The 16532-nt window shown below is 38.8% G+C and overlaps 1 protein-coding gene across 1 annotated transcript in view; it reads right to left on the bottom strand.

Moving 5' to 3' along the window:
* Positions 1 to 206: 206 nt before the first annotated feature.
* The window catches only part of cep89 (centrosomal protein 89), an 88294-nt gene continuing 71968 nt past the window's right edge, over positions 207 to 16532 (bottom strand). The window contains exon 18 of the mRNA XM_041794590.1: positions 207 to 1823. Coding sequence (XP_041650524.1) covers positions 1559 to 1823 — 265 coding nt within the window. The 3' untranslated portion in view covers positions 207 to 1558. The remainder of the gene's footprint in view (positions 1824 to 16532) is intronic.

Raw genomic sequence — 16532 nt, 5'->3', positions numbered from 1 at the left:
CCAAAAAATGCAAATTAAAGCTGTATCATGCAGAGAAGAAGCCATGTGTGAACACAATCCAGAAATGCTGCCATCTTCTCTGGGCCAATGCTCATTTAAAATGGACGACAAAATGGAAAACTGTTCTGTGTTCAGATGAATCAAAAAGTGAAATTCTTTTTGAAACCAGTGATGCCGTGTCCTGCAGACTAAAGAGGAGAGGGACCATCCAGCTCATTATCAGCGCACAGTTCAAAAGCCTGCATTTCTGATGGTATGGGGTTGCTTTACTGTAGGGGCGGAGCTTACACATGTGGAAAGGCTCTATCAATGCTGAGAAGAATAGAGAGGTCTTACAGGTTCCTTGTGGTTTTTGTTTTCCAGCAAGACTGCAGTTATATAGAGATGACTGTATAATGTCTCTGTCAAAGAAAATACCTTGTGACATTTGCTTGATGATTTTTTTAATTTGATGAAGAGTATATCTACGAATAAAAGCTACCAATAAGACTTTATTACTACTTTATGAAAAAAAAAACAATTGTTCATACCTAAATTAACCTGGTAAAGAAAACTTCTTTAAGTCTTAGAAAAAAAACCCAACAACTGAGTGAAGTAACTACAGAAAATGTTTTTTTAAAATATAGAACAGAAATAGTCACTTTTTCCTAAGCAACTGAAGTTACAGATCCATTCAAGCAACCGAGGTTTTTTGTGACCCAGACATCTGAAACTCTTCAAAAAGGAGCTTCTTTTCCAACATGAACAGACATTTGAACTGAGTACTTTATTGTTTCAGCTGATTGTTCCTGCTCTTTCCATGTCTGCACTATGAAGTTTCCACTGTGAAAACATTACTGTAAATGTCCAGCAGATGGCAGCATTGAAGTGTTAATGACGGTTGGCATCTTCATTAAAACCCTGAGACTTCTTTTTAAAAGAAAAAGATTTAAAATGTTCATTAAAATCTTTGGTAGCATTGCTAGAGCTGAGCCTCACCTTACACTGGTCTGTATCGTTAGGGGACTGATGTCAGATTCTGATTATTTTTTCCTGTTTATATTGGTCCTTGTGTCCCAACAGTTTTCTTTATAGACCAAAATGTGAAGCAAAATGCCATTAATATATATGTCATTGAATATTTCTTAAATCTCTAACACAAAGGTTAATATAGCAGATTTCTTTTACAGCTGTGTTTCCTGAAGTTCAACTTGTTTAAAGTTACCTCCACCACCAGATAACAACCAATGTGAGACCCTCTTATTTCACTTTAAATAACCAGCAAAACTAAAAATCTTCTTTGAGGCTTCCCTTTTAAGTCAAGAACGGCACAGAACTACAGAGAAGAACATGTGAATTTAAAACACACATCCCTCTCTCTAAAGAATTTAAGAGCGGCAAAGAGCCCTTGTAAATAGAGAAGTTTAACTGTGTGCCACAGATTTATTTTAGGTCCAATAAATTAATAAATGTTCAAAAAGGTTTATAAATAAAGAAAATACTTTAAGAGGCTTTTGATGGGTAAATTCAGATGGTTAAACCATCTCTGCCTGTAGTAAAGGTTATCGTTCATAGAGTTTCAGCAGTAGAAATCTAGTCCATACTTCTGCTTCTCATCAGATGAATTGTTCTGGTAGTCTGTGTCTGATTTCAACACAGTCCTTTTCTGAAGCTCAGGGCTTTGATAGGAGGAGTGGAGAGGTTGCTGTTGGTTGGACATCGTGGCTACTTCTTGGTCCAGGAGGTTTGTTGTTTTGGATTTTGAGTCCAGGAAGGTGTCCCAGATCTGCTGATTCTCTCTGGTCGCTGCCTGCCAAACCATCTCCAGCTCTTCTTCTACCTCTCTAGAGGAACGGAGATGAGGAAAAACAAGAGAACAGTCTGTCAAGATCTACCTAAGAGTGTGACATAAAGGACACAGGAATACACTGAAAAGCCTATTAAAAATACTCCCCCACACAAAAAGTATGTATTTCTCCTTGGTGGCTTTTTAAAAACATTTTATGATTTCAGTGTGATGTTTATAACATGACACATTTTATTCAGTCTGTGTAAACATCAAACACTTGACATAAACTGTTTTCAAGTTGTGACAATTAGATCCTGGCAGTAATGTAAAGCATATTTTAATCTTACATCTGCATGATACCTCTGTTTTGATATGTTAAAGTATGTGCAGATGGTAGTGTGGAACTTTAATCTATGGAGTCTCCCATGATGAACACTGAAAGCTGCTCAGTTTGTCAGCATCGGTGCAGACTGTATTGGAGGGTTTAACATGCACTCATACTGTGAGGTTTTGGACAGTCTTCAATGTGGCAGACTAGCGCACACAAACGGAGCAGAAGTGTGTAGGAGGAGGTCAGATGGAGCAGTCTGAGAAAGGTCAGCACTTTCACTCACTGGCAGTAAAATGGCATTGGTCTAATGTTTCTCCTTTAATGTGATTGGACAGCCGACATCTAATGTTCAAACGTTTTTTCCAATAAACTTATTAACACACAGTTGTTAATACAATCACAGATTTGCAAATGTCATTCCTGCCATTTAGCTGACTAAGAGACCAGTGAAAAAACTACACTCTAGAGATGCTAAAACTATTATCATCTCATAACTTCTGACACAATTTGCTTTACACGAGCTAATAGGATTGTTTCTTAAATGATCAATGTTCATTCTTTCAGCCCTTTGACCTTGGGTTCTTAGTTTTTTACATATCTGTCAGACTTAAGTGTTTCAGCTCATCAAATTTAAATATTAGACAAAGATATCCCTAGTAAATATAAAAAAACAGTTTTGAAATCATGATTTCATATACTAAGGGGAAAAAGCCAGCCAAACCTACCTTCCTACCTTCTATGTGAAAAAGTAATTACAGCCCTTGTTAAATCATGAATTAACTGTGATTAACTACATTTTTTGGAAAGCTGAGTTCAATTTCACTATCCACACCCAGACCTGATTACTGCTAGACCTGTTAAATCCAGAAATCCCTTAAATAGAACCTGTCTGACAAAGTGAAGTAGGCTAGAAGAGCCCAAAAAGCAACACATCATTGTGCCATCTACAGAAATTCAAACACAGATGAAAAACAAAGTCACTGACATCTATTAGTCAAGAAAGGATTACAAACCTATTTTTAAGGGTTTGGGACACCAGCAAACCACACTGAAAGCCATTAACCACAAATGGAGAAAACTTGGAACCATGGCACAAACCACCGCTGAACTAAAGAACCCAAACAAATTCATGATCCCCAAGACTTCTGGGAAATATTCAGTGGACTGATGAGACATAAGTTGAACTTTCTGGAAGGTGTTCTGTTACATATGGCATAAAAATAACACAGCATTTGATAAAATGAACATAATACCAACAGTCAAACATGGTGTTGGCAGTGTGATGGTCTGGGCCTGGTTTGCTGCTTCAGGACCTGGACGACTTGCTGTGATCGATGAACAATGACTTTTGCTCTCTACCAGAAAATCCTGAAGAATGTCGGGCCATCAGTTTGTGCCCTCAAGCTCAAGCACTCTTGGGTTATGCAGCAGGACAATGATCTGAAACACACCATGGATGGCTTTTCCCTCAAAAACATGAAATCATAATTTGCAAATTGCATTTCTTTATATTTACTTGGGTTATCTTTGACCAATATCAAAAAGTTAAGTTTGATGATCTGAAAAAAACACAGAAGGAGGCAAATACTTTTTCACAGCGCTGTACGTCTCAGTCCATCTGTGAGGAAGGCCTGTAGCAGTGAACATGTGGATATGTGGAAAGATTAGAGGGGATCCCTCTCTAATCTACATAATTTTCTCTAAAATTCCTCAGAGACGTTTTCTCATACAATGTTGCCCACATTGTTGTGGAAAAAATGACCAAAGTGTAAGAAATACAGTTAATTTTGCACATGAAACCCATCAGTTTCTCATCAAATGAACTCACCAGGCACCCTGTAGAAAATAAGTGGAGAGCTTCTGAATAAAGAAGTAATCATTGAGTTCTGCCAGAGTGTCAGACTGCATTCAGATCATATGAGAGGATCTGTCAGGGGGGGAGAGAAATCCTCACATACTTAAATCTGGTTGGTTTCATTTATCGGGTCCTAATGTTGATTTCCATCCTTTAACAGTGTGTTTTTGTGACTCCAGTTAAATCAGCTCATTGTAACATGTATTGGTATTTGAATTGTGTAAAAATGGGCTTATAGATTGAATAAATTGTTAATAGTCTCAAAATGCAAATGTTATGCCTTGAAGCAAAATAGTATTTATTTGTTTTTGTTGGATTAATTTAATATCTACTTGAGACTCTGTGTTAACAGCAACAATGTGAACATCACATCAACCACAGCCACAGAGAGGTGAGGTTTAACTGAATGGTTAAATAGTCTGAAGATTTAATGGAAAAAGAAATCTTTTCAGTGAATTCATTGAAAGCACTTTTTCAGCAGAGTGGGTAATTGATGTGGTCTAAAAGACTGTTTTCAATGAATTTCTAATTCCTTAAGCCCCTCTGAGACACGTGTGTCTTCAAAGCATGTTAACAAAAATGAACAAAATGTCTTATGTCATCCTGAGAATACAGACTAGTCTGTCTGCTAATTACCTGCAATCCAAACAGCAAGCACACGTGTTACCCTTAGCAACCACCCTCATCCTTTCTTGCTGTAGAGCTCAGGCAGAATAAAAGATACATCAGCAATTATAAAAGAAGAAGAAGCATCATTGAATTCTGTAAAAGTTAACTTCTTATGCTTAACAATCATAAGTTCACCCTACATACACTCTCATGTTATTATCAATCACTTTTGTTTACTCTCATTTTCTTGACTCTTTCTCATCTTTTGTTGTCGGTCATCATCACCCTGTACTATCAGCGCTACCCATAGCTGATGAGTCTGTTCCCTTCACAGTACTACAACCCAAATTAAAAAAAAAAGTTGGGGCGCTGTGTAAAATGTAACTTGAAACAGAATGCAGTCAACTGCAAATCTCGTAAATCTTTATTTTAGTCAGAATAGAACATGAACAACATACCAGATTTTGAAACCGAGATGTTTCACCAAGGCCAGAGCCATGTTTACCATTTTGTATTACCCCTATGTTTAACTACATACCACATCCATCACAACAGCATGGCTTCACAATAGAAGAGTCCAGGTGCTGAAGTGGTCTTCTTGCAGTCCAGACCTTTCACCAACAGAAAACATTTGATGCATAATGAAACAAAAAAATCTGTCAAAGAAGACTCAGGACAGTTGAGTAGCTAAAATCTTATATCAGACAAGAATGGGACAACATTTCTCTCCCAAAACTCCAGCAACTGGTCTCCTAACTTACCAGATGTTTACAGACTGTTAAAAGAAGCAGGGATGGACAATGGTAAACATCGTCCTGTCCCAGCTTTTCTGAGATGTGTAGCTGCTATCAAATTCCAGTTGAGCTTCAAATTCTGATATGTTGTTTATGTTCTTAATAAATTAAATATGGGTATATGAGATTTGACAATCACTGCAAAGAACCCAAACTTTACAGGAATTGGAGTTAATTGCCAGAATCCATACATATTGAAAATGGTTATGATGTTCAATAATATTAGTACTGAGATAAAAAGAAGTAACTGCAAAATTTGTTTCTAGAGTAATTAGTGACTTTGAAATGCAGTAACTGTAAACTTATGATCAAGGTAATTTTAGAGTATATACAGTTGTAAGAAAAGTATATGAACCCTTTGGGATTTCTTGGATTTCTGCATAAATTGGTCAAAAAAATGTGTTCTGATCTTCATCTAAGTCACAACAATAGACAAACACAGTCCGCTTAAACTAATAGCGCACAAAAAATGACATGTTTTCATGTTTTTATGAACAAAACATGTAAACATTCACAGTGCAGGGTGGAAAAAGTATGTGAACCTTTTGATTTAATAACTGGTTGACCCTCCTTTGGCAGCAATAACCTCAACCAAATGTTTCCTGTAGTTGCAGATCAGACCTGCACAACGGTCAGGAGGAATTTTGGACCATTCCTCTTTACAAAACTGTTTCAGTTCAGCAATATTCTTGGGATGTCTGGTGTGAATGGCTCTCTTAAGGTCAGGACTCTGACTGGGCCACTCCAGAAGGCGTATTTTCTTCTGTTGAAGCCATTCTGTTGTTGATTTACTTCTATGCTTTAGGTCGTTGTCCTGTTGCATCACCCATCCTCTGTTCAGCTTCAGTTGGCGGACGGATGGTCTTAAGTTTTCCTGCAAAATGTCTTGATAAACTTGGGAATTCATTTTTCCATCAATGACAGCAATCTGTCCAGGCCCTGAGGCAGCAACGCAGCCCCAAACCATGATTGCCCCTCCACCATATTTCACAGTTGGGATGAGGTTCTGATGTTGGTGTGCTGTGCCTATTTTTCTCCACACATAGCGTTGTGTGTTCCTTCCAAACAACTTAGTTTTGGTTTCATCTGTCCACAGAATATTTTGCCAGTAGTGCTGTGGAACATCCAGGTGCTCTTTTGCAAACTTCAAACATGCAGCAATGTTTTTTGGGGACAGCAGTGGCTTCCTCCGTGGTGTCCTTCCATGAACTCCATTCTTGTTTAATGTTTTACTTATTGTAGATTTGTCAACACAAATGTTAGCATGTGCCAGAGATTTCTGTAAGTCTTTAGCTGACACTCTAGGATTCTTCTTCATCTCATTGAGCATTCTGTGCTGTGCTATGGCAGTCATCTTTACATGACAACCACGCCTAGGGAGAGTAGCAACAGTGCTGAACTTTCTCCATTTGTAGACAGTCTGTTTTACCATGGACACATGAACATCAAGGCTTTTAGAGAAACTTTTGTAACCCTTTCCAGCTTCATGCAAGTCAACAATTCTTGATCAAGGGCTCTTTTGTGCGAGGCATGGATAACATCAGGTATTGCTTCTTGAGTACAGCAAACTCAAAACTAGTGTTTTTTTTATAGGGCAGGGCAGCTTTAACCAACACATCCAATCTCATCACATTGATTGGACTCCAGGTTGGCTGACTCCTGGCTCCAATTAGCTCTTGGAGAAGTCATTAGCCTAGGGGTTCACATACTTTTTACACCCTGCACTGTGAATGTTTACTTGTTTTGTTCAATATAAACATGAAAACATGTCATTTTTTTGTGCGGTATTAGATTAAGCAGACTGTGTTTGTCTATTGTTGTGACTTAGATGAAGATCAGAACACATTTTCTGACCAATTTATGCAGAAATCCAAGAAATCCCAAAGGGTTCACATACTTTTTCTTGCCACTGCATATGATTACAGAATCCTAAAAACAGGGTGTAGTCTGGCCATTTAGACTCTGCAAAAACACACAGTAAAATCCCAATACTATTACTCACAGGCAGCCAGTAAAGGGCAGCATGGACAGGTGTAATATGGTCACTTATCATTATGTGTTAATACTTGGCAGCAGCACTTTAAATTAATTACAGCCTTTAAATGTTGCGCTTGCTAATGCCAGAATAAAGTTCATTACAGTAGTTGAGTTTGGAGAAATAAATACATGGATGACCTTTCCTAATTGATGGAGACTTTTTCACTTGTCTCCAAGAGACAAACCTTTCAGTTTCTGCTACCCAAACAGCATGCACATGTGTTACCCATGGCAACCTCACTCATCACCGCTGCCCATGAAGCCAATCAGATGTACAGCGAGGTTTAAATATGTCTCTGGAAAATACACTTCTACAAGACTCATATTTAACTCGTTCCACCTGAACATTCCTTCCAGGATTTTACTATAGTTTATGTTTAAGGACAAAAATGTTATTAAACTTCAGGATCAACAATTGTAACCCTACAAGTGATAACAGAATATTGCTGCTGTTGGCAGCTCTACAGTTACAACACAGTATGGATTATCTATAAGAGCTGAGTGTTGCTATTTAAGTACTCCTACAGTGTGTCAATGCCACACTTCACCTTGCTTTAACCACAGGGAGGAAAAAAAGGTAGGTAGGGAGAAGCTTGAGAACAACAAACACCAAAACCATGAAGCTACTCTAAAAGTTATTATATACAATACAATACGATATGATACAATACAATAACTTTATTTATCCCTTAAGGGAAATTCATTTGTCTGGAGTCTCATCTGTTTTGGTAGAATTATATAGTCTTATTGCTGATGGTATGAAAGATCTTCTATATCTTTCTGTCCTGCAGCAAAGAGAGAGGAGCCATCCACCACTGTTGTTTTTTTGGTCATTTAGGATGATATGAAGTGGATGATCCATGCTCCCCAGAATGGCCTCCACCTTCTTCATTGTGCATCTGTCCACCTCATCCTCCAATGAGTTCAACTTGATTCCAACCACAGAGCCAGCTTTTTTCACCAGTTTGTTCAGACGCCTTGCATCCTTGTGTTTTACACTGCCTCCCCAGCAGACTGTAGCAAAAAAAAACAAAACAGAAGAACACTTGCCACCACAGACTGATAAAACATCTGCAGCATCTTACTGCAGATGTCTATTGATCGGAGTCTTCTCAGGCAAAAGAGGCGGCTCTGCCCCTTTTTGTAGATGAAGTCTACGTTTTTAGACCAGTCCAACTTATTATCCAGGTGTACACCTAAATATTTATACGATGTCACCACCTCGATGTCCACGGGTTGAAGAGGGGGTTTGGATCTGCAGAAATCCATGATCATTTCCTTTGTCTTTGAGGTGTTGAGTAGGAGGCAGTTTTCGTGATTCCAGTCACTGAAGGCATTTAATCAGATCCCTGTATTCAGCTCTTGTCCATTTCTGATACATGCCACAATAGCAGAGTCATCTGAGTATTTCTGGATGTGGCAGGACTCAGTGCTGTAATATAATCTTCATTACACCAAATTGATTCTTTTCCTATGTTTTGAAGGAAAAAAGATTTTTTGAAACTATTGACTAATTACAAGGAGGAACAAGTTATATAAGTCTGGTACGTATCAATCTATGATAGAAAAGAGTTTAGAAAAACTGGTAAGAAAAAAGCGTAAACCATTACTTTTCTCTGTTGCTCTCTACAGATTCAGATTCAGATTCAGAAACACTCTTGAACCCGATGGGTAACCAGGGAAAGTATGTCTTTCTGAAATATGTTTATCTGCCTAGGCTTCAGCATTAAATATGTATGAGCCTCCGAGTCTGTTTACCATTAACATAAAGTAAAGTCAGCAATTTAAAGTGTGTGAAAACAGGGGAGATTAACATTGCAGCAACTACAGCTCAAACAAGCTTGAAAGGAGAAACACTGAATATACAGAGTTTCATCAGGCTAAGCATCGTCTACATAAAGACATACACTGCAGTATTAGTTTGACATGTTCCCATGGACTTTATTAACTGTAACACTACACATACGATTGCAAAGGATTAAAATGGATTTAAAATAAATCTAAAACATTCCAGAAATGAATTAGAGATATATACAATATGATGAAAGTTTCTGACCACACATGTTAATTATTGAATTCAGGCGTTTCAATCAGACCTGTTGCCACAAGTGTATAAAACCAAGAACCTAGCCATGCAGGCTCTATTTGCAAACATTTGTGATAAAAAATGGGCTCTGTGACTTCAAGCGTGGTACTGTGATGGATGCCTCCTTTACAAGACTATTAATAAAATTTGACCTGTTGGATATTCCACCATCAACTGTAAGTGATACTATTAAAACGTTGAAACTTTCAAGGAACAACAGGACCTCAGCCAAAAATGGAAGACTTACACTTGCATGTTTACACAAAATCTGTGCAGCAGGAGCTTCATGGCCAAGCAGCTGCATGCAAGCCTCACATCACCAAGTCCAATACCAAGCGTCGGCTGGAGTGATGTAAAGCACACCAACACTGGTCTGTGGAGCAGTGGAAATGTATTCTGTAGAGTAACAAAAATCACACTTCTCTGCCTGGCAGTCAGATGGTTGAGTCTGGGTTTGGCACATGCTGGGAGAATGTTACCTTCCTGACTATGCTGTGCCAACTGAGAAGTCTGGTGGAGGAGGGATGATGTAAAGAGCTGTTTTCAGGGTTTGGGCTAGGCCCTTATCTTCATCAAAGGTCAATCTTAATGCTCCAGCATACCAAGACATTTTGGACAATGATATGCTTCCAACTGTGTGGCAACAGTTTGGGGAAGGCCCGTTTCTATGCCAACATGAGTTCAGTGTGTAAGAACTTGACTGGCCAGCACAGAGCTTGACCTGAACCCCATCGAGCTTCTTTGGGATGAACTGGAACAGGGATTTTGCACCAGGCCTTCTCATTCATCATCAGTGTCTCACCTCATAAATGAGCTACAGAATGAATGAATAATGAATGAATATGCACAAATTCCCACAGAAACTTCCCAAATCTTGTGGAAAGCCTTCTGAGAAGAGTGGAGGCTGTTATAGCTGCAAAATGGGGAGAAACTCCATATTAAAATACATGGATGTGAATGCAGTTTCATTCTAGTCCCTGTTGGTGTAATGGTCAGGTGGCCTAAAACTTTTTATTTACAGTATATTTTTTATCACCTGTACTGACGTTTATGGTCCGAAAGAAATTTTGAATGCACTGATAACTGTAAGAATGAGGTAGTTCAGCTTTTCTGGGGCTACACAGAGCTCAACAAGCAGGCAGAAATCATGAGTGATTAGCATCTCTACTGCTGTAACACAGGCAGAATACAAAGCAGTGGATCAGAGAAAAAGAGAGAGGAGTTTTCCTCTGTGTGTTGTAAGAAGTTTGACTTCAGCTGTGTGGATAGCTACTCTGCTGAAGTTGTAAAGCCCAAGCTAGGAAAGTGTAAATCTTTGAACCTCAAGTTGGCCAGAAAATCAGCACTCAGTGCTACACCACTACTGCTCCGTTCACTAGTAAACTAGTTGACTAAAACTGTCAGATTTGTAGGTTTTTTTAAATTACAAGACTCACTGGGCCTGATTCACAAAAGGACTGCACAGCTATTGTGCTGGCTAAACCTGCACTAAGTCAATTCATCACACACACAAAGGGTTAAATGCAACCTTAACTGTGATGGAGAGCAAACAGTGTTTCTGTGTCCTGGTGCCGTTTGTGCAAATTCAAATGAACATATATACAGTCAATGCCCCCCACTATGAAAATCAGCCTCATTGCAAACAACTCTCCAACATCAGCACAATCAGTCATAGTTAGAGTGGAGCTATAAGCATCTGTTGAGAGTTGGTGGTAAATGCCACAGTATTTATAGCTGATTTGATGCACAAACCTTTCAGTGATCAACAACACATTTTCTATCTCTGCATGACATCTGACATCACTATTAACAAAATAGTCAAAGGTTCAGTCAATCTGGTGCTGTCTGCTGTTTTAAGCCCAAGATTTTCAACAAAGCAAGTTGAAACTTGAAGCTGCCTACAAGACAAGATTTTCATTTCCCATTTATCTGCTTGAAATGTTGAAAAAGCAGCTGTTGGGGATTTGAAAAACTAAATTTCAGGCAACAGCATCAGCCAGCCTGAAGAGAGCTGCAACAGCTCAGTACACACCAATGCAACTCACCCCTCAATATTCTAAAGCAGTCTCAACATGTCACAAATCTTTGATTTTAACTGGGTTTAACATCCATTTTCTTCAGGAGATAGTTTAAAGCTGTGACCTTGAGTTGCTCTTTCTTGCTTGATTCTGGGGTGAAGCTTTGTTTTGAACGGTACAACTCATGTCACTTTTGTCTCAAAATAAACCCTGAAAAATGTCCCCTACTCTCTGAACTCACTGTCTTTGTGTGGACAGAATTGTGCTCTATCAGCATGGCTGCATGTGTCTTTCCAGGGTTGATTTGCCCTTCATTTTGAGATTATCCCATAGTTTTTTTACTCCTACAACAAGTCAGTATATAGGGAAATTAAAAGGTTTATGTTTTCTACAAATGATGTGTGGTTTCATGTAAATTTCATGATTTTCCTCGTCAAAAGTTAACTTTTTTTTAAAGATTTATTTTGGTGCTTTGCATTTCTTTATTGGCAGAGAAGGTCAGTGGATAGAATTGGAAACAGGGAAGAGAAAGTGGGGGAGAGACATGCAGGAAGGAGCCACAAGCCAAAATTGAACCTGTGACACCTGTGTGCATGGAGCACAACCTAACCATTATAGGCCATCTGCGCCCCAAAAACAAGGCATAGTTGTAGCTCTCTGACCCACTGACTGACGAGTGATCTGTAGCTTGTAGCTTGTGATGATGATAAATTATTGTGAGTTAATGCATCATGTTGTATTTTGCAGTTGACTGGATGCCTTGCACATCTTTCCAGCTGAGATTGATAGATCTGCTTCATGGATTGTTCGGTTTTGGCAGCAACTGGAGCTGAAAATAGACCTGATACTGCAAGCTAAGGGTAGTGCAAGCAGAGTGGTGTATGTGGAAATTGGAGGTAAAAGTAAGCATCTAATAATGTTTGCAAACCAGTGGGCATCTAGCTTAATTGTCTTGCACATGACAAAGATGCTTTGCACTCTTTTCTGTGCAACATTATCCTTTCCTCATCTCTTTCCTACTGTATATTCTAAATTTATATTTGTACGTCGAATACATCATGTAGCACTGATATAAAGCCAAAATACTGTGAAGAGCATTGGATTTTTCCATCATGGCTGTCCCCTGACACCCTCTGTCTGCCATCCAGTAGGGAACATGGAAAATCTCCTGCTGTGGGATTCAAGTAAGAAGATTTCAGAGTAAGGCTGTGATGAAATTTTCAGCAGTGCATGTGTAAAAAGAGCATCAGAAAGCTGATCTGCTGTTAAAAGCAAGCTCACAAAGGCAGCAGTAAAGCAGTTTGTGGTGCAATAAAGCCTGTAGGTTAGTGGTGTGAGTGATGAGACTGGTAGTTTGTGTTATTTGTCACTAAGACGCCCTCAGGCTGGAGCAGGGGAGGATCTTCTAACAATCTGATTATCTAGCTTTCATTTGATCGCAGCAGGCAGCAGGTCCAGGGGCTGAGCTGAAACAGAAACTAAAAGGAGAATAAATGTAAGGGGAACAATGTGTCAGGAGAAACAAAGTGCCAGTTTGGTCCAAATCAAAGGTTGAAAAGACTCTTAGAAATAATCTCTATGCTTATCTGTCATGTCTCAAATGGTTGACCAATTGCCATTTCTTATTGTGCCCTATAATCAAGTGACTCACTCTGACGTTTAAAGTAATTCAGCCTGATCCCTGCAGAAAAGGAGTGGGAGACATTTTGGTAAATGCAGTGTTTCCCTCACAAGCATAATTGGAGCACTTTCACCCTCTGGGTTATCATTCACTGGCAGCATATTTTGACAGAGAACTTTGAAGTATTCTCATAGATAAAGAGGTAATAGTACTAGTAACAGAAAATATCCTTCAGACATTGACACAGGTACATTATATATAATTTCAAACACTTACATTTCACCATTTCCTCCACATTTACCATACCCAATTATCCCCCACTACATGTGTTGTTTGTGACCACAGCTGGTCTCTCTCTGTTATTCTGACATAAAATGCTTAGGGCTGTTAAAATGTTTTTGAAATAGCAGATGCAGTCATTTCACCTCTAGCAGTTCAGAATCTGTGAATGAGCATAAAGAGAGGATTAGAGGATTGGTGGAAATGGACGATGCTGTGGGGGGTAAATCATTCAGTGTGGAAAGAGAAATTTTGAATGAAGCTCCACAATCTGTTGTGTCCTGTTGTTTGCAGGGATATCACGACTATAGCAGTGAAAACTGAACAGTAGCGGTTGTAACGTGCTGTGCTCCATGGTGAGTTGCTGAGTTGTTTTGTTGTAGTTCTGCCAAGGTAGTAGTTTTCACTTTAGTTTTAGTAGGGGCACACGCGTGTCGGGGGACTGGGGGTTCTCCCTCAAGGACATTTTATAACCCAACAAGGTAGACAGACTATTTCACATATCCAATGCATGGAATATATTTCACATTTATCTGGGAAGCCTTATTGGTAGGAATGTCAGTTGTAGTTTGCTTTTATTGTGGTCATGTACACACAATCCCTTCTTATTTCTACATCCCTGTGTTTGGGTGTTTTGTTACTTTTGTGTTAGACTGCTGTGCTTGTGTGAGTGGTATTTCTTTTCCAAATTCAAACTTTATGCCAGGCCTGACACAGACATGGCATTTAGATAAAAACAGCAAAGGGTTTTCTGTAAAGCTTCTAACTGCTTTTGCCACTAGAGGGCAGTGTAACAATCCTTACATGAATTCTCACATATGTCAACTTCTTGTTGTTGTGGCGTGTCAGCAAAATTCACACATCCCACAAAGTGATTACAGTGTGATTTACTTATGAGGGGTTTCTGATCAGCAAATGATATAAATTCAAAGGTAGAAGATGATCAGCATTCATTCTCTGTAAAGGTTAATCAGATCACTTTTCAGCAATGAAAAAAACACATTGCATTAATAAAACCATCATTTTTATTATGATCATAGACTCTTAAATCACATTATAAAGTCTATGTGTTACTGTAACCATTTTTGTATTATAATTAAGAATAATTGTTTTATCATATACTCTTTGCTTTAAACTTTTTAGTGCGGGTCTGGAAAGTAAAGATATTCTCTTTGGAGTAAGAGGTATTTATCTCTTCTCAGAGATCTGACACATTCAACGCCAATGTACAGTATCTGAGATAAGCCACTGGTTTACTGGCCCGTCTAAAAAGCACTGCCACCACCCAGTACTGGTACCAACACATCCAATACCTACTGGACCAAACTACAACACAGATATTGACCCTGCCACCCCTAGGGAAAGGCAAGAAATCCATGTGATTCCTGTGATAAGTTACACTGGTTCCCTTTTCTTATCCCATATTCAACTAGCATCTAAAAAAGATACTTCTGCAAATTGTTTATGATACCCAGACAGCTGACTCTCACCACATTTTTTGTCTCAAAAAATGGCATGGTATAAAAAGTAGTGATTTAGCACCAGTATCATTAAAAAACAAACAATTCCCAACCCTAGACACTAGGCTACATTGGAACCACTCCCAATGTTACTCCTTAGCTCTGCTAACCTGCTTTTTAGAGCTCTTTGGGTTTATCCCACCTATGCCAAACCATATGGACACTGTATGAGGTAGATTAGTTTCCTTGTAGAAAAAGATATAGTACCTCTTACCTTCATAGTTTTACCAATTATCAGATGGGTGTATGGGGGACACTTGTTCTGTATGTAAATTGCATTTTGTACCCAACCACATTGTGAGTTTCCTGGCGGTGGATCAAAGAAAGTTGAGTTTTTCAGGTACAAGATTTGATTTAATTCACATTTTTCACAAACTGGGGGGAAGCATGTACACTGTTTTTGCTACATATTTTGATCTGTTTTTTAGCAGTGGATCAGAGTTTAAAATAGGCCAATGGTTGCATAAAATATTTTCAAAATCATTTCTCAAGGCTGAATATTTTACATAGCATCTGTGACCATTACTTGGTGGGGTTTTCTGTTTTTTGGTAAGGCACTGCTCTTGTGTTTAAGTCCTGAACATGACATGAGCAGGTTTAACCAAACATCAGATTCTGTTATCAAAATAAAAAAGACACAGCTGTCAGCTGCTGTATATCAGTACACATTTAAGACAAAATAATGATGAATTTGATGCTTTACATACAGTTTAATTACCCACGGCGATGAAATCGGCAGGGGGTTATGTAAAGGGTTCCATATCTTTGTTTCTTTGTTTGTATGTGTACAAGATAACTCGAGAGTGGAAAGTCGGATCTTCACCAAACTTTCAGGGAATATTGGGGTAGTGACCGGGAAGAATTGATTAGATTTTAGTGATGATCAGCGCACCCGTTCGGTTTTTCGCTTACTTCGAATTTTGAACACCATAGTAATCAGTGGGAGCGTGAGTTCCTGGGTGGCGCTGCTTAGGCATGGGTCTGCCGCCTCAGACGGCCATTCTATTTTTTTATTTTCTTGATTTTTGTAGTGCCATAGTCTTTTTGGCTTTTGTAAACTGGGATAAAGTTTATTTGAATTATTAGTTTTTGTATGTTTTTACCCTTTGAGGTTTGAATGATTGCCTACACCTGCTGTAACAAAGTGTTCAAGTATGGGTGGGGTTGCCATTGTGTAAACCAGGGATTCTCAAACTTTCCAGGCCAAGACCCCAAAAAATAAAGGTGCCAGAGATCAGGAGCCCCAGTGTACCTAAAGGTGGTTGAAGCACAGTTGAACACAGCTGTGCACATTAAAAAAAAGGTCATGTGCAGACTTAGATTTTAAGATTTTTTAAATGTTACTTTGTTTCCAGCATAAATCTCATTAAATTACTGTATTTTTATAAGAGTGGGTAAAATATACTATTTGAAATAATTTAAAGATATTCTTATTGTTTTGGAAGGCATCCAATGAACCCCTCTCAGTGTCTTGCAATCTCAAAGGGGGGTCCTAACCCCCATGTTGAGAACAACTGGTGTAAGCAATCAGACCTGATGGTGCTCAGTGTGATCATGATCTGCACCCCCAACCCCTCTTGTCTATTTTCATTTTTCTAATTCGTTTGTGTAGCA

The sequence above is a fragment of the Cheilinus undulatus genome, linkage group 1 (assembly GCF_018320785.1).
Source record: "Cheilinus undulatus linkage group 1, ASM1832078v1, whole genome shotgun sequence".
NCBI lineage: Eukaryota > Metazoa > Chordata > Actinopteri > Labriformes > Labridae > Cheilinus > Cheilinus undulatus.
Note: the sequence above shows the minus strand (reverse complement) of the source record. Positions and strands in the feature narration are given on the sequence as shown.